Below are 24,931 nucleotides of genomic sequence, written 5' to 3'. Positions count from 1 at the left end.
AAGAGAAAAAAAAAATTAGCCAGGTGTGGTGGCATGAACCTACAACCCTACCTACTTGGAAGGCTGAAGTGGGAGGATTGCTTGAGCCCAAGAGTTCAAGGCTGCAGTGAGCCAGGACTGCACCAGTGTACTTCAGCTTGGGCGATAGAATGAGACCCTATCTCTAAAAATAAATCAATAAATAAATAGCCTTAAGAAAATACTGAAAAAGTGTTGAGAATTAATTGTCTTTTATTTTTCCAGGGACCTAAAGAACAGAGTGGTGGTTAATATGTGATATGACATCATTAACATATCTTCTTAGGTCTCCACAGAATACGGAATGACTTGGACATGGGGGCACATTTGGATCAATAGCTATGACACACTGAAGCATTTTATGAGTCATTGCGTATTAGAATGGCTGATATCATACAAATGAACAGCTGAATCTCCACATGTCTTAATGATGCATCTCTTTTGGAGTGACATGTACAAGGTCTTGAGGGAGAATATTAGGATCAGCTCAGTCCCTGAAAACTGGGTCTTTAGGGAAAGATCTAAATAATAGCTTACAAAGAGTATTGACTTGGGAGCTTTCACACTTGGAAGGCAGCCTTATGTTGTTCATTGTATCTAAATCGTAGGTGGTATGTGATCTAATGAATTAATGAGGTCTGAGTCTGATCGAATTCGCCTTCCACAGTTATGTTTATTTAACGTGCTTTAACCCAGAAAATGAATATTTGCCGGTGAGCACCAAACAACTGTGCGCCGCATTGCTTGAGCGAGTCAGGTCCTGAGGCCACTCCGGCGATCCTCCTTACAATTCATGTGAAATACCTACTGCAGGACAAAGCATCTGACCGTGTGGAGGATGCTTCTGTAGTCCTAGGAATCCACAGTGAATTAGAGTCTAGACTCAGTCATTTTTCAGGGTCAGGGGAGGAGGGAGAAGTAGCAAATCAGATATGCCCAAAACATTACAGAGGTAACAGTGAATCCAGGATGCTGCTGTCAGCCTGTGCATTGTGAAGAAGGCAATCATAGCCGAGCAGCCGCGGGAGCAGGAGCAGCAGCGTTCTAAGAAGCAGTCACATAAACAGCAGCAGGAATAGGCCTCCTCCTTTTTAAAAGCAGAATACTGCAGGGTCATGAAATGCAAGATTCTCAAATGTTTGAACATCTCCCGAGTTGAGAATGGCTACTGTAAAAGCGTCACCAAGAAACTCTGATGATCTGGACAGTCCTAACTCTGTGTTAGCAATACTTACTTCCGGAAAATTAATGCTACTTCTTGTAGATTTCTGCAAATAGGAAACCCCCTTGAAGAAGATCTCAAATTACGCCCCCCTCCCAAAAAAAAAAAAAAAAAGACAAACAGGGGAGAACAAAGTTTTGGCATGCCTGCAGGAACGGTGGCTTTTTTAGAAACTACCTAGGAGGCAGAAGCTAAGTGATTTGCTCATGCCTCTTACCTGGGAGTAGAAGGTGGGAAGAAATGGACCGAGGCTGTGACGGGAAGACAAGGCACAGTGCAGCTTGGTGAAGCCACACGCTGACTGCGTTCTGCCCCCTCTTCATGCAGTGCTGCGGGCTGGTGCATCGCCGGCGAGTACGGGTGTCCTATGTAAGTTTCTATTGCTGTAGAATTGCAGCTGGGAGCTGAAAATACTATTCGTGTCTGTCTGGTGCATGTTGCCTCTTTCGGCTGTTTTTAATCCCTGTGCTGAACCAACCAGACAGTTGATCATTTCGTACCCGGAGTTTTCAAGGAATCTGAGGTATAGGAGATTCTGAGATATTTTCCCCCACCCAGAGATGTTTTTATCTATCTTTTGTGCCTTGTGACTTTGATAAGGTTGGAAATCACTTGCACAGGGATGGCTTTGAGAAGACCATTGTCTCAGAGATTTGTCTCATTCAAACCAGTTGATATTCTCTGTCACCTAGAGTAGTCCTGTTTTCATATTTGAATGATGGCATGGTGGGGGGGGGAGAAATACTATGGAGTTTGACAAATTATAGATAGGCACAGAGGCTAACACAGAATCCTATTTTTTGCCGCTTCAGAAAAATAGTAGATAATAATCACTGGATGGATGACACAGCTGTTGCAACAGCTTTATCATCGTATGACTCTTTCACTGAAATAGCCCTTCTTTCCCGGCCCTGCTGTCTTTTGCAAAATGGCTGTCTGAGCATTAAATTCTACAAGGCAGGCTCACACAAATATTGAAGTATCACTACTTAACGTGATTGGATGCTAATTGAAATATGCTGTGCCGTACACTCGCCGAGCAGCTCCGAGCAAGCGCTGGCTTGATTTCCTACCCCTTTTGCGTGCAGCCACTCTGTTTTCAGGGAGGGATGTGAAAGGGAGCAGGAGGTTTATGCAGGCTGGGCAAACTGCAGTGCTGAATTGCTTAACACTGGTTTGACATTCCTGGCTGCAAAACACATAGAACATTGACAAAGCAAGCTAATCGATACTTCAAGTATTGAAGGTAAAGAAACCCATGACCTTGGAAAATGGGCCACAAACAGAGATACACGTGACACTTTCAGGACAAGGTCAAAATCTAATATGAGATCAGTAATAAAGTTGGAAACAGTGAGGGGGTGGGGTGGGAGGGCCGGGAAGGGATAACCATACGGTCAGATCTTATTCAATTTGATTAAATGAAAGCATGAAAACCCCTTATCATTTAAAGGTTTTTGTCATTGTTGCATATTTGGTGCCATTTGTCTTTTGAATGCAACAGTTGACATATCAGAAATCAATGGAATAGTGAGGTAACCAGCCAAGATTTCCAAAGCCAGCGTCTGCAGGGATAGATGGTTTTTATCCAATCAAAAAACTAATTGCTTTTTAAATAAGATTTGGGAATAAGTGTTATAAACTTTTTAGAGTATAAGATTAGCCACTTAAAGAAAACCTTAAGTTAAAAACAAAAATCATTTCAATTTAAAAAACCATAGCTTCTAGAATAATGAAGAGTGAGAATTACTTAGCTTTATGTGTCTCTGTTTATTCTTGTATGATGAATTAGAAGAAACTCGTGGTTATGTGTGCCTACTGAATACAGAAATTCTGAAATAAGGCCTCCAACAAAGCAACAAAATTTTCCCCTACTTATTTTAGTTCTTTTCCTTACATCAAACATGTAAATAAGTAGAAGAGGCAGAGAAATCTGGATTTTTGAAGTCTTGACTGAAAGATACAGAGACTTGGTTCATCTGCTTATTCTCCAACATTTTTACCCTGTGTTTTGGATAAAGTACCAGAAAATATATAGCACAAATGTCTTTTAAAGATAAAAGAAACGCATACCCTTGGTCACTAGAAATAAATTTTTCTTTCCTTTAGAGTGTTTCTCTCTTAGGAAGCCTAGCCCCTAAGCCACCTGCTGCTGTTGTAACCTCTCTTCTTTGATACCTTATGGATTACAGCTTTCTTTATACATGGCCAACCCAGAGTGGAAGATACACTAAATCCGAAACCAGTTTTTTTCCTTGGAGGAAGAGAACCCACGGTGCATCTGTCTGTGACAGAGACTTTTGATTTGTCCACAAAGCAGATGAGTCTTGAGGCTGCTCGTTGAATTCAAAGGGCAGCCAGACCCCTCTGTGTTGCTAGTGTTTAGGACCTTGTCACACTGGTTGGGCTGTCCTGGTGTCCCTTCTCAAAATCTGTTGTCAATTTCAAGGAATGACAGTTGAGATAATACTGAAACTAAATTCCAATATGTATATACATACGTGTATGTCTGCATCTGTTTGGTATAATTCTATACAGAATATATTTTTGATATAATGCAAATCAGTTGATAAATATGCATCTATGTGTGCATGCATCTTAATCTTTCACTAGTTCTTATACCTTTTTTCTTTTAGTATGACAGCTTTCTTAAGAATTCCTCCTACTCAAACATTGTCTTTCAGAAAGAATAGGAAAGTTTTGTGGGTTTCAAAGAAAGTTATATGCATATGCCACAGTTCTTTATTTCTAGGTTTTTACCTTTCTAAGCTGTTGCTTTTCTTAGGTTCCCTCCCCTCACTTGTTTAACGTTACCTTCAGATTCAAAACCTCTCTGAGCAGCGGGCTCCCAGAAGGAGGCTGTAGGCTGTACCCTTCTCTTGCTCTTCAAGACTCAATGCAGAAGCCTTTTATTCTTGACATAATTATTGAGGTTCAATATCTAGTCTTCATTCTTTTGTTTACTCCTAACCATCATTCTTTTAGAACCCAGCTTTACAGCTCAGAAGTACTTCCTGTGTTTACCTAAACTGTCTTGCTATTTCGTTAAGGACATGAAAATCTGTGAGCTGAATAAATACTCTTAAATTTAAAAGGACTTATAAACATGGTAAGCTCGGTGTGCATTTCTGTGAAACACTTCTGAAGTACTGACATTTGCATGCTTTGCGGAGCAGAGATACTAACTCTTCTTGGTAAGCTTTTTAAAAAATGTTTTAATTTTTTGAGCACATAATAGGTGTATATATTTACGGGGTGCGTGAGATGTTTGAATGCTAGTATGCAATGCGTAATAATTCCATCATGGAAAATTGGGTATCCATCCCCTTAAACATTTATCCTTTGAGTTACAAACAATCCAATACCCTTTTGGCTATTTTAAAATACGTAATTGTTGAAGGATAACATACATAACAAAAGTGGGTGCAGGAGTTACAAGTGTTGAGCTTGAAGGCTGTTCTCAAAGCGAACAGGCCTGTGTGACCAACACTCAAATCGAGAAGCCAGACATTGTGAGCTCCCTTCTCCTCCCTTCCAATTCCAGCTGCCCCCTGCCTCCCCCAGGGTACCCACGAATCTGACTTCTAACATCGTGGGTTGTTTTTTCCTGTTTCTGGATTGTATTCAAATGAACTCAAATAGCATGTACTCTTCCCCCATTCAGCTTGTGTTATTCATTGTTGTATTCATGATATTTTATTTTATTTATTTTTGAGAGAGAATCTTTCTCCATTGCCCAGGCCGGAGTGCAGTGGCATGATCTCAGCTCACTGCAACCTCCGCCTCCTGGGTTCAAATGAGTCTCCTGCCTCAGCCTCCTGAGTAGCTGGGACTAGAGGTACATGTCACCATGACCGGTTTCAATGTGTTAGCCAGGATGGTCTCTATCTCCTGACCTCGTGATCCACCCATCTCAGCCTCCCAAAGTGCTGGGATTACAGGTGTGAGCCATCGTGCCCAGCCTGTATTCATGCTATTAATCCATGTGGCTACACATGGGTGAGGTAGTAGTTTCTTGTGCTTATGGCTTTATAATATTCCATTGTGTGGCTTTGCTATGACTTAGTGATCCATTCTACTGTTGATGGGCATTTGGGTAGTTTCCAGTTTGGGACGATCATAAATAGTACTGTTATAAACAGTTGGGACATGCCATATTGTGAACATTTATGAATGCATTTCTGTTGGATGCAAATCAAGGAATGAAATTGCCAAGTCAAAGGGTACAGTGTACATACATTGTGCTTAAGTAGAAGTTGGTCAACGGCTTTCTGAAACATCGGATCAATGTTCACTCCCACCTGTGTGCCTTGCCTACACCTGGTATTGTCATTTGCATTTTAGCTTGTCTGGTGAGTATGTCGAAGTATCCAATGATGGCTTTGCTCCGCATTTCCCTGATAACTGATGAAGTCAAGCACCTTTTCATATATTTATTGACCATTTAGCCATCTTCTTTTTTTTTCTTTTCTTTTTTTTTTTTTAGACCGAGTCTCGCTGTGTCACCCAGGATGGAGTGTAATGGCACAATCTCAGCTCACTGCAACCTCCACCTCCTAGTTTCAAGCAATTCTCCTGCCTCAGCCTCCTGAGTAGCTGGGACTAGAGGCGCCCATCACCACTCCTGGCTAATTTTTGTATTTTTAGTAGAGATGGGATTTCATCATATTGACTAGGCTAGTGTTGAACTCCTGACCTTGGAATCTGTCCTCCTTGGCCTCTCAAAGTGCTAGGGTTACATGCATGAGTCATCATGCCTGGCCATTTGGCCATCTTCTTTTGCGAATTACCTGTTCAAGTATCTTGCTTCTTTTTATCTTAGGTCACCTGTCTTTGGAGGCATTTTCCTTCAGAAAAGAACTGGCAAGGAGAAAAGCACCTGGTGATTAGCATAACAAAATCATTAAGGACAAATGTTACAGAGAGAGATAGATGCAAATGGAATCAGACTTAACCTGGGTTTGAATTTTGATATACTCATTAATTTACTGTGTGATAGTGGGGTTCTTTTCTTTCTTTGAGCCTCAGTTTTCTCATCCATTAATTAGGATAATAGTATAATTTCAAAAGTTTATTGTGGGAGTTAAGATGAAATAATGTTTGTTCGCACTTCCTTCTGGCCTGATATGTAGCTGTTTTTCAAAAACGAGTAGTCACTGTGATAAGAGATCATGAAGCAGAGAGAGGAACTTGCTGTCTTCTTGGTTCTTGCCTGTGTTAATTGCTAACTACTAATAGTCTTGAAAAGCTTCAGTCAATGAGTAGATACTGGAAAGTGACGTAGTCCAGATATTACTGATCTCTTATAAGATCACGCTTTCCATAGTATATGATCACCTTTGAGCTTGCAGGGCATTTAAATGTCACCCAATGTCATTGCATTTGTATATATTGCATAACTTAAGCAATTCGGTACTCTAGTTAAATTCCGATTGTTATAATTACCCAATGCACATTCACATAGTCCTTCAAAGTTTACAAAGTACCTTTATGCCCACGATTTCATTAGACATTAAAGCGATCACTAGAGGTAGGCAAAAGAAGTGATGATACTTCATTTTATAGAGGAGAAAACTTCAGATCAGGGAAATACACTGTACTGCCAAAAGCCCCAGAGTCTGAGGATGGTCAAGCTGAGATTCAAGCTGAAATTGACTCTTATTCCATGTATGGTGCTTTGTTCATTTTGTTTGGAATGTCTTTCCAAGTTGAAATAATGGGATTATAATTAAATTTAATTAACATGAAAATGTTGTAGTGCTTCTGGGTATAAAAATCAATTATCTCTGGGCTAGAGAAGTACCAGTTCACAGAGACTTCTGGTTAGCAGAGTGTAGGTAATACACTTTTTTTAAAATTGTGGTTTTTCACTCATAATTTATACTTTTCACAAGTGATCAGAATTGTTCTACCAGTTAAAATAAGTGTGAGCAGGCCGGGCATGGTGGCTCACATCTATAATCCCAGCACTTTGGGAGGCCAAGGTGAGTAGGTAACTTGAGGTCAGGCATTCAGGACCAGCCTGGCCAACAGGGTGAAACCCCATGTCTACTGAAAATACAAAAAATTAGCTGAGCATGGTGGCACAGGACTGTAATCCCAGCTACTCAGAAGGCTGAGGTGGGAGAATCACTGGAACCCCAGAGGTGGAGACTGCAGTGAGCCGAGATTGTGCTACTTTACTTCAGCCTGGGAGACTGAGCGAGACTTCATTTCAAAAAAAATAAAAATAAATAAAATAAGTTTGAGCTATACACTTATATATGCTTTGGGAAATGTATTTTAGTGGTAAATTATTTTTAAAGGCACGTGTGTGTGTGTATGTGTGTATATATGTTTGTATATGTGTGTATTTATACTATATAATGTATATTTGTGTGTGCCTTGTGTGTGTGTGTGTGTGTGTGTGTGTGTGTGTGTGTGTGTGTAACTGTCTCATTAAATCACTCAGAGCTTTTCCAGGTATGTCTTAAGATATCCTTTAAGGATGATATTTGGCTTTTAAGACCTGTGTCTTTTAATGTCAAGTTCATATGTGTATTTTGGTAACATATTGCTAACTTTTCTTACTTGGAACTGCGTGTGTTTTTATTAGTAGTAGCTTTTAATATTGACCACGTTAAAATCCTTAAATTTTTCAGAGCTTTAGATTTGGCTTTAATTAAAAACCTCCAATACATAATGACATTTTATTAAAAGAAGATAAGAGGCCAGGTGTGGTGGCTTACTCCTGTAATCCCAGCGCTTTGGGAAGCCAAGGTGGGTGGATCACCTGAGGTCAAGATTTCAACACCAGCCTGACCAGCGTGGTGAAACCCCATCTCTACTAAAAATACAAAAATTAGTGAGGCGTGGTGGCGAGCACTTGTAATCCCAGTTACTTAGGAGGCTGAGGCATGAGAATCACTTGAACCCTGGAGATGGAGTTTGCAGTGAGCTGAGATCACGCCATTGCACTTCAGCTTGGGTGACAGTGTGAGACTCTGTCTCAAAAAAGAAAAGAAAAGAAGGTAAACTTTCCTATAAACATTAAGGAGTACAGCTGCAGGAAAATGAAGTTAAGTTGGTGGTTGGCAACCTCTCGGCATGTGTAGAGAATGAGCTTGTCTGCAAATGTTCAGGGGCATGGGACCCTCCAGTTGCCTTAGCACCTCCCAGCATGGCCCCAGTTAACACTCAACACGTTTTCTTCCCATTGGAGAGGGAGCTTAATGTGTAAATGACCAGACTCCGGGACAGGGGCCCAGCCTTTACACATTGGAGAACCTTCTCCAGGTCACTCCATCACCCTGTTCCTCACCTGTCCTTTCTATGAAACAAGGATAATAATAGAATCTTACTCTTAAGTTTTCAGTGATTATTAAATGTGTTAAACTATGAAAACACTTGGCACGTAGTAAGTACTCAAGTAAATGTGAACTTTTTTTTGTTTTGTTTTTTTTTTTTGAGACGGAGTTTCGCTCTTGTTACCCAGGCTGGAGTGCAATGGCGCCATCTCGGCTCACCGCAACCTCTGCCTCCTGGGTTCAGGCAATTCTCCTGCCTCAGCCTCCTGAGTAGCTGGGATTACAGGCACGCACCACCATGCCCAGCTAATTTTTTGTAGTTTTAGTAGAGGCGGGGTTTCACCATGTTGACCAGGATGGTTTCGATCTCTTGACCTCGTGATCCACCCACCTCGGCCTCCCAAAGTGCTGGGATTACAGGCTTGAGCCACCGCGCCCGGCCCTTTTTTTCTTTTTGAGACAGTCTCTCTCTCTGTTGCCCAGGCTGGAGTGCAGTCGCATGATCTCAGCTCACTACAACCTCCGACTCCTGGGTTCAAGTGATTCTCCTGTCTCAGCCTCAAGAGTAGCTAGGATTATAGGCACCCACCACCAACCCTGGCTAATTTTTTTGTATTTTTAGTAGAGACAGGGTTTCACCATGTTTGTCAGGCTGGTCTTGAACTCTTGACCTCAGGTGATCCGCCCACCTCAGCCTCCCAAGTGCCAGGATTAAGGGCTCGAGCCACCGCTTAATGAGAACTCTTTTCATTGCAGTTATCCCCACCTGGCCGTGCATCTGAGCACCACTTCTGTGCTGAAAAAGAGCAGTCCCTTTTAGAAGGATGCCCCCATTGTTTTAAAGAAAGCTTTTGTAAAGTGGATTGAATTAGGTAGGGCTGTAGTGGTCATCATCTAACTGTTCATTTATGAAGCAATTACTGAGTCCCTGCTCTTTGCCCAGGGCTATTCTGAAAGTTAGAAATGCAGAGAGGAATTGAACCTTTCATCTCTGTTCTCAGCAAAGTCTAGTCTAGTGGTGGAAATATATAAGTTTCTGGAACATTAAAATGTGTTTGACACGACAGGATCATCTGACAATAGGAAAAAATAAATGTTCTACCACCTATAGTAGGAAATAGCATATGATCTTTAAAGAGGAAAAGCTAGATTTGTATAGACTCACATGGAAGGAGTTCTGTAGTCTGAGAATATGTTATATAAAAATTAAGATGTGGAGCAGTGTATATAGTATGATTGCATTTATTCTACATGTGTTTGCATTTATATTGGTGTTTGGGGGTATAGAGGTCTAAAATACTTTAACAATATACAAACAGCTCATGAAAATGAGATTATAAAGGAGCAGGTGAGATTTTACCTTTTACATCATTAAGTATGATATAATAAGTCTGCTTTAATTTAATAATAAATATTTAATGTGACACATGCCTTAAAATTAGTTTATCCCTCACCTTTTTTTAGAAAGGCTTATAACATTTAAATATATGTTACCTCTGAGCTTACTAGAAAACACTCAACTTGAAATACATTGAGCAAAAGTATTCCATAAATCGAGGAGTCTGTTGATTGAGAATTGTCATATATACTCAAAGTACTTTGGAATAAAGAAGGGCAAGGTCTGGCTTTTTCTGTAGGCCTGGCCTTCACGGGATGTTACATGTGGAGGTGCTTAATGGAGGGTTAGGGTTAAGTACTTTGCTTTGCATGATAAGAATCTGTTCCATGAAGGGTGGTCAAATCCTACTGAGCTGATTTGCACTGTGGTATGCCTTGGTTGCTCGCACATTTCCTAAGTAAATGAAGGTCAGAAGGAATATGTGAGATCTAAGCAGGTGAATTTATATCATTTTAAGAGATATTTCCATTAATTTGTGCTAGCCTACTGAGTCATAATCCTCCACTAAAGATACATACCACTCATGATGCTCAGATGGTCAAGTGTGTTCGACATGGCCCCATCCCACTGTCTAAAACACTTTTCCCTTCACTTCTGTGATACCATATTCTCCTATCTCTATTTTTCTTTTCCTATTTCTCCTCATCTACATCCGATAAATTCAATGTCTTGCCATGTTGGTATTCCTTCAAGTGGTCATAAGCCTGTCTTCAACTCTAGAGAAGCTGGTGGATGGTAACATAATCTTGGAAGAATGCTTTGAAGAAATCTGAAAAAAAAAAAAAAAAAACAATAGGCCTAGAAAAAATAGCTAGGGAAATTGAAGTTAAACTTTTTTGCACATACGTCAATGGCTACCAAATCAATATGCCCAGCTCAGATCTTTCTTCCAAGTTTTAGACCCATATTCAAAAGTTTCTAGCCATCTCTATTTGGAAACTCTCCAGGCATTGTAAACAAGGTCTATGCAAGACTGAGCTCCATCATTGAGGTCCTGTTCCTCCCTCTCTCTGCTTCTCCCTTCCACTCTCCCACCCCTACTTGTATCTACTCCTCATTTTCTGGTTAGATTAAATGACATTGTTATATTCTCCATTGTCCAAGTCAGAAACATGGTCACTGTCCCTCTTCTTTACTTTCTGATCCATTCAATCGTGTTCAGTCATTCCTACTTCCTTGAGAGATCTGGAGTCTTTTCTTTCTATTCCACCCATCTCTATCCTAGTGCAGGCTGCTATTTCCTTCCCACATTACCACAGCAACTGCAGTAGTCCATTCTCACCCGGCTATGAAGAAATAACCAAGACTGGGTAATTTATAAAGGAAAGATATTTGACTCACAGTTCCTCATAACTAGGGAGGCCTCAGGAAACTTACAGTCATGGCAGAAGGTGAAGGAGAAGTCAGCACCTTCTTGACATGGTGGCAGGAGAGAGAAAAGAGCAAAGGGGGAAGAGCCCTTTATAAAACCATCAGACCTCATAAGAACTCACTATCACAAGAAGAGCATGGAAGGAACTGCCTCCATGATCCAGTTACCTCCCACCAGGTCCCTCCCTCGATAAGTGGGGATTATGGGGATTACAATTCCAGATGAGATTTGGGTGGGGAAAAAGCCAAACCGTATCAGCAGCCTCCTAACTGGTCACCCCACCTTGGTCTTCATCCTCCAACATCCATTCTCCACATTGGAACTCCCATTGTGGTTTTTCTCAAGAGCAATCATGGTATTTCTCTGCTTTAAGCCCCCAGTTGGTTCCCATTTTCTGACAATATGAGCGCAATCTGAGCAGTATTGCTATGAGGCACTTCTTGATCAAGCCATTGTTTGTCTCCTTAGCCTCAACTCTCAGCAACTTCATCCTCTGAAGTCCCAGTGGCATTGAATCTCACACAGTTGCCCAACAACCGTCTTTCTTTTGCCTGTGCGCCTCCATAGTCTTGGTTAGGTATCCTTGCTTTTCCCCTATAGTAATGCTCACCCTACCTTCTCCTAATTATCCCTTTAGTTGTCTGCCCACCTTTGGGCCTAAGTCTCTTTCTTTCTTTTTTTTTTTTTTTTTTTTTTTTTTTGTTATATCTGTTGCCCAGCAAGAATGCCTGGCCTCTCACAGACACTCAAGACGTAATTGTTGAATGCATATATACATAATGCTGGGGAAATATCAAATATTTACTTTATTCCTACTTGTCATTATAGTATGTCATTTTGGGGGAATAGCAGGTAATAATCTCAGTGAGTATATGAAGCTCCCCCCAGATTCTTCATTGATTTATGTGATATGTGTGAAATTCACTATATACTTGTGTGTCTAAACACACATATACACACAGAGCTTTGTGATGGTATAAATGTTCCTTGGTCTGGTCAATATGAATAAAATAGAAGAGAAATTTGGTTGCTAGAGTTTGAAACTATGTAATCATTTCCTCTTTTGGCCTCTTTTCCTGATTTAGATGATATTCTTTGTATTTCTTTTGAGGATTTAAAGCAAGAAGCAGCTAGGACCTGCTGAAGTGCAGAAGAGATCTGAGTACTGATTGAAAGCATGAAATTGACTAAAACCCACAAACTCACTTTGTTTTAAAACATCAGTGAGTAATAATATGTTTAAAAAGTTAATATGTTTAAAAACAAAAACATATTTAAAAACAAAAACGTATCATCAAGCACAGCCATTTAAAAATAAAAACACCATCAGATTATTTATAGCCTTGAGTTAAAGGCTTTAATGGCTATCTTCCCTAACATCTTTACCGTATATAAAGCAAGCAGCTCCTATTTTAGGAGATGTGTCCTTCCTCCTTCCTTCCCCTGGTTGCAGCATAGGCAGGTAGCGGTTCTCTGAAGCAGCCTTTTGTGTTGTTGGTTTAGAGGCTTTCATTGCCAGCTGACCTTTCTGCTGAATAGATCTGTTTCCCATTGAGCCAGACTCCTGTGTTTGTTCTCTTCCCAATAATAGCCAGTTCTCATCTGTTTGAATCATCAGAAGTAGCTTTATTTTTTGTTTACTGGGTTTTTTTTTCTTCCTTGTACTTTTGTGATGAGTAGATCACCATTCTCCTCCCTAACATCAAAGGAATAAATAATTTATGTAACTCACCCTGATTTCCAAACCATAAACTTGAATAAAGAGAGAAAGAGACAAGGGTTCTGTTGCAATTTCCATCTCTTACCATTTTTTTCTTTCTTCCTTTCTTTTTTTCTGGTAATGTTTTCAGCCAGTCTGTGAAGCTTCCATGAAAATGTCCCATTGACTTCTCTATGGTAGTTTCATTATTGGGTGAATCAGTTGTTTCTTTGGAGCAGATAAGATATTATGAAACAACGTGAAAGCTGCTCAGCTGAGTGGATCACAACCTTTTTTTCTACACAGATAAGTGGGATATGGTCTTAATAGGAACAGAGGCTTCTTAATGACTTTCAACCCTCCTAGTTAAGGGAGACAGGGCAAGATGTCAAGGAAGGGTGAGCTAAAAGAATCTGCTTGAAAGATCTGGAATCCCTCCCTTCCTCTCTCCCCCAAAATTCTGTGCCTCTGTATTCATAATTATCTTCCAAAACTTTAGTGAGGGTAGATAATGTAATTCGGTGATACATGATACAAATCACCTCTTACTAATTTAAAAGAAGAAATTGATTGGAGGTTTGTAGTAATGCTTCTCATCGGGTTTGGCTCTATGTCTCCACCCAGATTTTACCTTGAAGTGTAAAGTAATCCTCACGAGTCATAGGAAGGGGCAGGTGGGAGGTAATTGAATCATGGGGACAGATTTTTCCCATGCTGTTCTCATGGTAGTGAATAAGTCTCCTGAGATCTGATGGTTGTATAAAGGGGAGTTCCCCTGCACCAGCCCTCTTGTCTGTCACCGTGTAAGACGTGCCTTTGCTCTTCCTTTGCCTTCTGCCTTTAATTGTGAGGCCTCCCCAGCCATGAGGAGCTCTAACTCCATTAAAGCTCTTTCTTTTATAAATTACCCAGTTTCAGGTATGTCTCTTTTTTTTTTTTTTTTTTTTAAAGCAGCATGAGAAGGGCCCAATACAGCTTCTTAGTATGTCCTTTGGGTCACTAGCATTAGGATTATCAGGGATGTTTGTCAAAAAAAATACAGATCCCTGGAAACCATCCTAGACCCATGGACTCTGAGTCTCAGGGATGGATCTTGATAATTTAATGTTTAATAATCTCTCAGTGTGACTTCAGTGTGCATCATTATCAATTGAGGGCTACTGGCCAATAGCAGAGCTATGGAAGGAAATCTGAAGGTTAGGGCTGCTCTGAGAATTTCAGTATTGGGAACTATGGCAGGGCTCTTCGGAGTCCATCTTTTGAGGTGAGTCAGCTCACCTCAAGTCAACTGGTGTCAGGTGTCTCAAGGTTCAAGTTCCTAGCAGAGAGGATAAGAGTGACCTGGCTTGATCTCCCCAGGCCAGGAGAGGGGAGGGCAACTTGACTGGCTCTCTCACCAAGCCTGCAGACAGTGGAGGGAGAGGAAGATTTCCCTGGGGAAAAACCCAAGTGCTGTTTTCTGGGGAAAAAAAGGGGGGAGGGGTGGGGGAATGAATCCTGGGCAGATAAAAGCCGCAGATATTTTTTGCACCTACATAGAACCTAATGATACCATTTTAAAAAATGAACCATATTCTTCTGTGGCAAAAGCTTAGAAAGTGAAGAATTAACGTATTTAAGCTTAGCAATGCTGATGTTCCTCATTACATAAATGGGGATTATGGAAATGGTAGCTAATGGTGATGGAGTTTATGAGGAATCATCCAGAATTCAAAATACAGAATTGCCTTTCCAGTAGGATTTGTACCCAGCAAAAACTTTCAGAGTAGGGATTCAATGTTTGAATTAAGTAGTCGTGGCAATAAAGATTTTACACAGATATTCAGTAAGTATTGGCAACTTATTGAATTATAATACTGAGTTCTGGTAGAAGTTAGCAGAATGGACTGGGCAACACTTTGAAGAATGTATTTATGAAATAACTAAAACGAAATACCATATACTCTTAATTCCTTGCACGGTGCAGCTTCTACTTCTAGATCCAGTTCATACCATATATTTCTTCTTCTTCTTCTTAGAATTTCTTCTTGGTGGAACCACAGGTCTGAACAGACACAGTTCTGATGAATATCTAGAAGGGAAGATAGAATTTGGAGTTTGTTTTTCCAGAAAGTTCCACTCCTTGGGGGTCCTACTAATCTCTAACTGTGAAATCATTATGGATGCCACAGGAGGAGGATGTCCTATGTATTGTGGACTACATTGTGTAGTCTGTTGGCAGCCTCCTTTGAGTAAGGTGAATTTGGGTAAAATAAATCAGCCTGGCTACTTATGTTGATGAAAATAAATGCCAGTCCAGAAAAAAAAGAGAAGTCACCTGCAGTAGAAAGGAAAAAAAAGTATTTTACAAATTGTTCAAGCTATGAGTAACTATCAGCACCCCTCCGAACTCATTTTTATCTGAAAGAACACTGAAAATATTTTAAAAAGTGACTTAAGGTTGTGCAAGAAGGTTCCTCAGCTTCCTCCTGAATGCCCGCTTCTCCAGTCTGAAGATGGCAGCAATACAAAAAGACCCTAGAATTTCTCACTTTGTATGTCAGTGCCCTAAGCAAGGTTTGCCTCTGAATTTTTGTTTGATTAAAGATGAATGAAGAAAGGGTCAGAGCTTCTCTATGTCATGACCTCTCTTCCTTCAGGGTTATAAATATTTTTAAAAAGAAATCCACAACTTTTTTCTTATATAGTACAGACCTTCACTTAATTTAAAGTCGGATGGCTTTAAAAATGTATTATTTAAAATAATCCTTGATCAGTCCTCCTCAAAGCACCAATTTCATAGAAATTTCATTTCTAAACTATAATTGCAACATGCTTATAATCATTTTAAAATAATAGGATTCTTATTTCTACACACCAAAAAACACTTAAAATTTCAAAATGAATCTCGACTTCAAAGAGAAAAACCATCAGGGCTGGAGGGTACTTTTCTGATTTTTCATTTCTTCCCTCTGTATGATTTCTTAATGCACAGTTTTATTTTTTTCCAATAAATTTAACTCTTGAGCCATGATTGACAGAACAATCAGATTAAAGAATACCCTTTTAAAAGACACTGATTTGGATTCTAATCCATAAAAAAGAAAGGAGATGAAAGCTGACATTTTATGAGTTGAATTTTTTTTTTTTTTCTCTCTTGTTGCCCAGGCTGGAGTGCAACGGCACGCTCTCAGCTCACTGCAACCTCTGCCTCCCAGGTTCAAGCGATTCTCCTGCCTCAGCCTCCTGAGTAGCTAGGATTACACGCATGAGCCACCACGCCAGGCTCATTTTTGTATTTTTAAGTAGAGATGGGGTTTCACCATGTTGACCAGCTGGTCTTGAACTCCTGACGTCAGGTGATCCACCCACCTCGGCCTCCCAAAGTGCTGGGATTACACGTATGAGCCACCGACCCTGGCCCTATGTTTACCTTTTTATGTCCTTGATGAGACGGGTGTTTCTTGTGGCATTTTATGCAGTTATTAAGTCAGCCAGGATTTCTCCCTGACAGCTGCCCTCCGTTGCTATCTGAAGAAAATGGCAGCAGCTCAGAGTTCTCTTAGTTTGCCCTGTGATTTGATTTCTGGCTATAGACTTTAGTTTACTGCCAGGCTTCTGAGGGCCAGATTTAAATACTGTTGTGCCATCTAAATACTAGCTTTCCAAACCCATTTCCCAGCTTTATCTTGTTAATGCCAGCTTCATGAAGGGGAAAGGTTAGCTTCATAATAACAGAATAGATACAAGAGACGACAGACACACCTGGTTCTGAATATCAGCTTCTAGGAGCTGATGGAAGAGCCTGTACAGAACATTAGTCTCATATTAAGCATCAGGAAGACTAGCTGGTGGATGCTGAGCTTCATACCTAAGTAATGGGATGATCTGTGCAGCACAACACCATGGCACATGTTTACCCAGGTAACAAACCCGCACGTCCTACACATGTACCCCTGAACATAATTTAAAAGTTGAAGACTTTAAAAAATAAAAAGGTAATCTATTTTTCTAAAAAAAAAAAGTTTCATATTAAATAGAGTCATGAAGAAAATGAAATTGGATCGTATTCTCCCATGCAACTTGTCATGGTTTTAAAAATTTCTTCTTGTTAAATAAGGGCTCTGCTTTTTGTAAACTGCATGGAATAACACGTTACATGTTTTATTCATGGTTTCTAAATACTGTGAAGACCAGACAAGCTCAAGATTTTACATTTTGAAGTAGGATTTTACTGACAGTTGTTATTAGTAATTTGAACCAATTTCTCTGATTTCAAAATACTGACTTAATTGCCACCAGAGTGGTGAAACTTTGTTCAGATTTGATGAGGAAATTCTGGTTAAACTTTTCTTTATTCTTTGTCTACGTTTCATACATTTTAACAAGTCAAAGCCTTAACACATATTTTATAGTAATCTCAAATAGCTAATCAATAAATACAGGACATCTCTGTACCATGTGTAACATTTTCAGTTTCACATAGTATAAAAGATTAGAACTGTTACAGACTTTGGGCAAAAGTGATGATCTCAGACAGTGTCATGATAAATTCAACTTAGAAGCAAAGAGTGAAACTAGAATAAGCAATGTTAAGAAGTAGATGATTTCCAGACGTGGTGGCCGATACCTGTAATCCCAACACTTTGGGAGGCTGAGGCAGGTGGGTCACAAGGTCAGGAGTTCGAGTTCAGCCTGGCCAATATGGTGAAACCGCATTTCTACTAAAACTACAAAAATTAACCGGGTGTGGTGGTGGGCGCCTGTAGTCCCAGCTACTCAGGAGGCTGAGGCAGGAGGATCACTTGAACCTGGGAGGCAGAGATTGTAGTGAGCTGAGATCATGCTGCTGCACTCCATCCTGGGCAACAGAGTGAGACTCCGTCTCAAAAAAAAAAAAAGATGAAGTGGATGATTAGACCAACCTTACTGGAAATGTCAATCATGTACTTGCTAGCCTACGGCCTTCTGCTACATAAAGCTGCCCAATTCATAGTCACTGCCAAATGGCAGCTCTGTATATACAAACTGCATGGACAGCACCCTCAGCCCGCAAACAAGCAGCCAAAATACATTCAGTTGAGCACTTAGACTTAGGAATTTGAATGGAGAATTCACAGAAACAGTTAGCAGTGGAGCAGGAGCTGAAAGATGACCATATATGAGAGTTAAAGTCGTGGAGGGTTGGTTACAAGGCACGCATTCAGCTCTGTAATCCCAGAGCTTTGGGAGGGCAAGGTTGGAGGATTTTTTTTTTTTTTTTTGAGACAGTATTTCACTTTTGTGTCCAGGCTAGAGTGGAATGAAGTGATGCAATCTTGGCTCGCCTCAACCTCTGCCTCCTGGGTTCAAGTGATTTTCCTGCCTTAGCCTCCCAAGTAGCTGGGATTATAGGCATGTGCCACCAGCCCAGCTAATTTTTGTATTTTTAGTAGAGACGGGGTTTCTTCTGTCTGGCCAGGCTGGTCTTGAACTCCTGACCTCAGGCAATCCACCTACCTCAGCCTCCCAAAGCGCTAGGATTATAGGTTTGAGCCAGCACACCCAGCCTTGCAGGACAATCTTCTGAGGCCATGAGTTCAAGACCAGACAGGGCAACATAACGAAACCCCCATCTCCACAAAAAAATTATTAGCCTGGTGTGGTGGTGTGCATTTGTAGTCCCAGCTACTTGGGAGGCTGAGGTGGGAGGATCACTTGAGCCTGGGAGGTCGAGGCTGCAATGAGCCATGTTCATGCCACTGCATTCCAGCCTGAGGCATAGAGCGAGACCTTGCCTCTTAGAAGAAAAATGTCATGGTGAGTCATGGCAAGCCAAATTTTGAGTGAAGAATCCCATGAGGCAGTGGAAGTCGTGTGATAAGGAGTCTGCATGGGAAACGGGGGGAGTCATCCAAGTGTCACAGGGTGCAGACTGTAGAGCTTATAGGAAGAGTGCCCTGTAAAGGCGACACTCTTTATAGATAGAAGGTTGTGTTCATGGCAGAACATCAGAGTGAAGATCGGAAGTCGCCCCTGGTTTTCCTCACCTCTTATGGTCCGGCTTTTCTGAGTTGCCACAAGCGTGTCTTTTTTAAGGCCCTGTCACTTGTGGGGACTTCAGTGATCTCTGTTCTTTTCCACCAAATGGCCCAAACTCTAATGCACCTCGGAAAAAATATGATCAACCAAGGAGACAAAAGTGAGTGAGCGCTAAATGTTAGCATAACCTTAAATGACGTGACATGATAAATCAACATAAAGAGGAAATATATACGTGGAGATTTCTAAATCACAAATGATAATGAAAACATATCTGATGAATTAGGAAGTGTAACATACTTCATCTTTAGCTTAACAATGTCTACATTTATTCATTTAATCAATATTTATTTTGTACCTACCATGTCTCAGACACCATGTTTTTCTTGGGGGATGTAAAGATGAATCAGGCCAAGCATGGTGGCTCACGCCTGTAATCCCAGCACTTTGAGGGGCCGAGGTGGGCAGATCACAAGGTCAGGAGTTCGAGACCAGCCTGCCTAACGTGGTGAAACACTGTCTCTACAAAAAGTATAAAAATTAGCCAGGCGTGGTGGCATGTGTCTGTAATCACAGCTACTCAGAAGGCTGTGGCAGAAGAATTGCTTGAACTCCAGAGATAGAGCTTGCAGTAAGCCAAGATTGCGTCACTGCACTCCATTCTGGGCAACAGAGCATGAGAGACTCCGTCTCAAAAAATAATAATAAATTAATTAAAAATAAAGATGAATCAAATAATCCTCTCCCGCAAGGAACTCATAGCGTAGCAGCTAGAATGAGACATCTCTTTCCTTTTTTTCCTTTTTTTTTCTTTGAATTGATTGCTTTTGATTCCTGAGTCAATCTGTTATCCTCACTTAGGCAGATCATGTATGGGAATTTGGGAACCAGTTTCCTATAACAAGCCATAGCCTAATGTGATTAATTATACCTATATTTTGGTTCAAATCTTGGATTTGAGTAACCTACGTACTGTACAGAAATGGGTATTTTTCAGCTAGTGGATAAAGATTTGTGTTTCAGTAAATCAAGGTAGAAGGAAAAGATTGTCCTTAATATTGCTGTTACTATGTAGATTACCTTTAAGCCTAATTATATTACTGCTATGCATACCTCATGATGAGAGAAATGCGAGATTTGGCTTATGACTTGATGTGGTGGCTGAGCACGGTGGCTCACACCTGTAATCCCAGCACTGTGGGAGGCCACGGCAGAAGGACAGCTCGAGCCCAGGAGTTTGACACCATCCTGAGCAACACATTGAGACCCTGTCTCTACCCAGAAAAGACTTGATGTGGTGAGTAATAAAGAACAGTCCTCATAATGATCATGAGTCTGCGTTGAGGTGGCAAGAGGCACTCCAGAAAGGCTTCTGGCAACGCAGGCAATTGGATTTGAATGGAGACCGTCAGGAAGACCAGTCTTATATGTTCCCCAGGTGACATGATCAGAGATGAGAAAAGTCACAGTGACAGGGGCTATTGAGACAAGAAAAAGAAAACAAGACGTAAATATGATCATTCTTTTTCTATTTTATTCATAAAACATGCTTTATTTAGACTAACATTTTATTTGCAATAAGGGAAATAGAGATTTTAAAAAATGGGTAAGACAAAGATAGTCATTCTGCTTTTCACAAACTATTTTGGGTTAATTGCTCCCTGAAAATAATTTTTTTAAAAAAGCTCTAGGCCAGGCACAGCAGCCACACCAGTGATCCCAATACTTTGTGGGGCAGAGGCGGGTGGATCACTGAGTCAAGGAGCTCGACACCAGCCTGGGCAACATGATGAGACCCCTCCTCTACAGAAAAAATACAGAAATTAGCCAGGCCTGGTGGCGTGTGCCTATAGTTCCAGCTACTTCAGGAAGTGAAAGGATTGCCTAAGCCTAGGAGGTCGAGGCTGCAGTGAGCCATGATTATGCCACTTCACTCCAGCCTGGACAACAGAGAGAGATCTTGTCTCAAACAAACAAACAAACAAACAAACAACTGTAGTATGTTTTGATATTTTGGTTTGAAATTAAGCATATTGGAAATCTCCTGAATTCTTCCTCTATACATTCCTTCACCCCTTTCTTATCAAGGACATTTTAATTTCGTTGGTTGGCCAAATTAATCAGATCTGAAAGGATTTGGCTGTCTTTTTGAAATCTGTCCCAGAACTGGTAAAACAAATGGTTCTTTTCTTCCTGGAAGAAGTTCAGAGAGCCCCTCCCTCCCTCATCTCCCCGTTCCCTTTTTTCCCCTACATTTCCCCAATGATCACAGTCAGGAAGTGCCAGGAAATGGCTTTGTAACTCTTAAGAGTAATGACAAGGCATTGTTGATGACTCCCACCAAGGGGGAAGGAGGCTGTGGTTAGACCCTTGCTTAGGAAACCGTTCTTTTATAACATTAGTCATGTCTTTGTCATCTCTGGGCTCTGTCACTGCAGCATATTCTACTGGGATGTCTTTGAAGTTCACTTGGCAGACATTTCTATTATTATTTTAGCCAGCATTTTCTTGCATATAATATGCCAGAGTAATAGATTCGAAAATGATGAATAGTTTTTGCCCTTGAAGAGTTTATAATCCAACAAGGGTCAACATTTAGCTACTAAATCATCAAAAGAGAAGTTACCATAAGTATCATGACCTATTTATTGACAGTTTTAGGCAACCTGTTGGAAATTCTCAGCTTGGTCTAAACCAAATACAGAGTTCTTCAAAGTCATTGGTACCAAAAGCCTGGCTTGATCTAAACAAAACAATTTTCCACCTAAGAGCCAGGTATGATGGCTCATGCCTATAATCACAGCACTTTGGCAGGTCAAGGCAGGCAGATTACTTGATGTCAGGAGTTCAAGACCAGCCTGGCTAACATGGTGAAACCCCATCTCTACTAAAAATACAGAATTAGTTGGCAGGGTGGCATGTGCCTGTAATCCCAGCTACTCAGGAGGCTGAGGCAGGAGAATCACTTGAACCTTGGAGGTGGAGGTTACAGTGAGCCGAGATCGCGCCACTATACTCCAGCCTGAGCAGCAGAGTGAAACTCCATCTCAAAAAGCAAATAAATAAAAAATAAAAATTTTACACCCAAGAGAATAAATTCTGGTGGTCAGTTGTTCAAAGTAGAATAAGTTCTACTTTGAATTGTTACTACTGTGTGTTGTTTCACTATAACTGACACATGGCTTTCTTGGGATTATAAGTTACATTTACAAGAATAAAAATTATAAAAATTAACCATGAGTGTTTATTGAGCAATCACTATTCAGCAGATACTATCCTAAGTGCTTTACATATATTCATGCAATACTTATATGAGCACTATGAAAACCTTTTATTTTGTAGATGATGAGATTGAGGCACAGGGGCGCTGTGTCCAAGGATGCCCAAGCCAAGATTTGAACCCGATTTGAGTGTGGTCCTAAAGCCTGCTCTTGAATTCATACACTTAAGCCCTCTCTTAGTCTATGGCTCCTCTGTATATATTATAAATAGGTGCTCTCTTTGAGTGGGAAAATTAGAAAAATGTATTCTCACAAGGAGGACGTAGCCTCTCATTATTTCACCTCTAACTCATCCTTTGGCCCGGGCTTTTGAGCAGTGCGCAGAATGCACAACTGTACATGGCAGCCCTATGTTCATTGTCTCCACTACCTGTCATTACCTTTACAAATGTCAAGTAACTTTCACATGCATGATCTTACTTGATTTTGGCTTCAGCCACATGAAAGAAAAATGACAGTTAATGACCTTTCCCTGAGAAAAGAGAAATCTAATCTCTTTATGTATTAATGTGTTAATCACACAATAGGTACATCATAAAGACCAAGCAGAGGCCCAGGGGCAGGAAAGATCCTGGGTGTGAACTACAGTGTCCTTTTCTATACTACGTGCTTTGCACATGATTTCATTTACTGTTCACAAAAGCCCTACGAGGCAGGGGATCACTAATGCCTGTACACAGATGAGGAAACACCTTCAATAAGGTGAATTGCTTTGCTAGGGTTTCCATATTTTGTAGGTTGAGGTGTCGGAATTCAACCCTATGCTATCTCACTTGAAATCTACCTTCCTTCCACCATTCTTACGGCATCTCTCTTTGAGTCTATCTGATTATTTGGTGTAGACACGTTCAAACAAATAATACTCATTAGTACTGGACAGTTGAAGATTAGGATAAAGTGTGGCTGAAGCAGAGAAAATTGCCCAGGGAAGATACACTAGGGAAGATGCTGCTTGCTTTTTAATAAGCTAGAACAAAAAGAAGTCGCACTCAAGATTAGGACCCTTTTACTTTGTTAATCAGCATGTACTAATGGAGCACCTGTTAAATGCTTGGCATCCATTTAGGAGCTGTGTGAAAAACAACACTGAAAGTCAAACCACTTTACCCTCAAGGGGATCACAGTCTAATTAGGAAGGTAACTAACAAGGCTGAATGTGAACACTGCAGCTACTTAGTAATCTCCAAGGACCTTTCTCTGTAGGGACTCACGTTGTGAATTTGCAGAAGAAACACACACAGATTGGGAGCATCTATTCCATTCTCTCCACGGAATGGTGGGGTTCTGTTCACTGTTGTGTGTGCCCAATAATAACAAACCTCATTCCCAAAAAGCACAGTCTGAGGCAAGGACTTAGTGTAGGTAATTTCTTGGGATGGTTGTTTCTGGGAGACAGAGGAGGAAATGCCAATGTAAGGGAACATTATAGCACTTTGGGAGGCTGAGGCAGGTGGATCCTCTGAGGCCAGGAGTTCGAGACCAGCCTGGCCAACATGGCAAAACCATGTCTCTACTAAAAATACAAAAAATTAGCTGGGTGTTGTGGTGTGCAGCTATAGTCCCAGCTACTCAGGAGGCTGAGGCAGGAGAATCACTTGAGCTCAGGAGGTGGAGGTTGCAGTGAGCCAAGATCGTACCACTGCACTCCAGCCTGGGTGACAGAGTGAAACTCCATCTCAAAAAAAAAAGTTGGGGTGGAACATTATTAAGGTTGTGGACATAAGGGGTCTGGATTCCATCAGGCCCCTCAGAAAATGTACCAAAGCCTTCTGGAATTGTCCACTTTAAAGATCGCAATGGGGAACATTTGTTCACCAGCTTCTGTCCCCCATTCATTAAGAGTTGTCTCTAGAGGCAGTCACTCCCCCATATTTCTGGGTTTGCTGGTGGGAAGAATGGATGTTTGCAAGTCATAAAACTGTTGGGAAAAGTGGAGAGTCCCATCGCTTAGGCTGAGGTAGGGCAGAGGATGCGGCAGCTGTGGCTGTGTTCAGAAGTGGGTTCACAGAATGTGATGCAGAGCAACAGAGGTGTCTACTGCACATCTGTTTGAGTCTGCTCCTTGTGTGAACTCTGGACGGCTGCCCTTGTCATAGCTGAAAGATAGATCAGCCTGGGAAATGATCAAAGCTGGGCTTTGCAAGTATTCACTTAAACTCTCTCGGTCTCCATTTCCCATAAGTTGGAAAGAGTAATAGTACCTGCTTGTAGGTTGTTGGGAAGACTAACTAACCCAGTGTGATAATGTTTTATAGAATGCTGAGCACCCTTTCTGGCAAATATGAGTACTGAATTTGTTGGGAAACAGAAATCCCAAAAGGCATGTATTGACTGCACAAGGAGTTATTTTTTGTGTGTGTTTTTTTCCTTTTATTGTCTACCTTGTTCATTCATCTAGTGTATTAGTCCATTTTCACACTGCTGATGAAGGCATACCCAAGACTGGGTAATTTAGAAAGGAAAGAGGTTGTTTAATTGACTCATAGCTCCACATGGTTGGGAGGCCTCACAGTCATGGCAGAAAGCAAGGAAGAGCAAAGTCACATCTTATGTGGATGGTAACAGGCAAAGAGAGAACTTGTGCAGGGAAACGCCCTGTAAAAACCGTCAGGTCTAATGAGACTTATTCACTATCTTGAGAACAGCAGAGAAAG

At 40.9% G+C, this 24,931-nt stretch overlaps 1 protein-coding gene across 6 annotated transcripts in view; it reads left to right on the top strand.

Moving 5' to 3' along the window:
* Nucleotides 1-24,931, top strand: part of CACNB2 (calcium voltage-gated channel auxiliary subunit beta 2) — a 397,329-nt gene that overhangs the window by 123,476 nt on the left and 248,922 nt on the right. For 2 of the 6 annotated variants that reach the window (XM_032243942.1, XM_032243940.1), the window contains exon 1: nt 206-1,609. The exons of the other annotated variants lie outside the window; for them this stretch is intronic. In XM_032243942.1, the coding sequence (XP_032099833.1) occupies nt 1,562-1,609 (48 nt within the window). In that variant the 5' untranslated portion in view covers nt 206-1,561. Of the gene's footprint in view, nt 1-205; nt 1,610-24,931 lie in introns of those variants that run through there. 6 annotated transcript variants of the gene reach the window in all.

This window comes from Sapajus apella, unplaced genomic scaffold (assembly GCF_009761245.1).
Source record: "Sapajus apella isolate SASKATOON/1434 unplaced genomic scaffold, GSC_monkey_1.0 scaffold53, whole genome shotgun sequence".
Classification (NCBI taxonomy): domain Eukaryota; kingdom Metazoa; phylum Chordata; class Mammalia; order Primates; family Cebidae; genus Sapajus; species Sapajus apella.
This window is presented reverse-complemented; position numbering and strand designations above follow the sequence as displayed.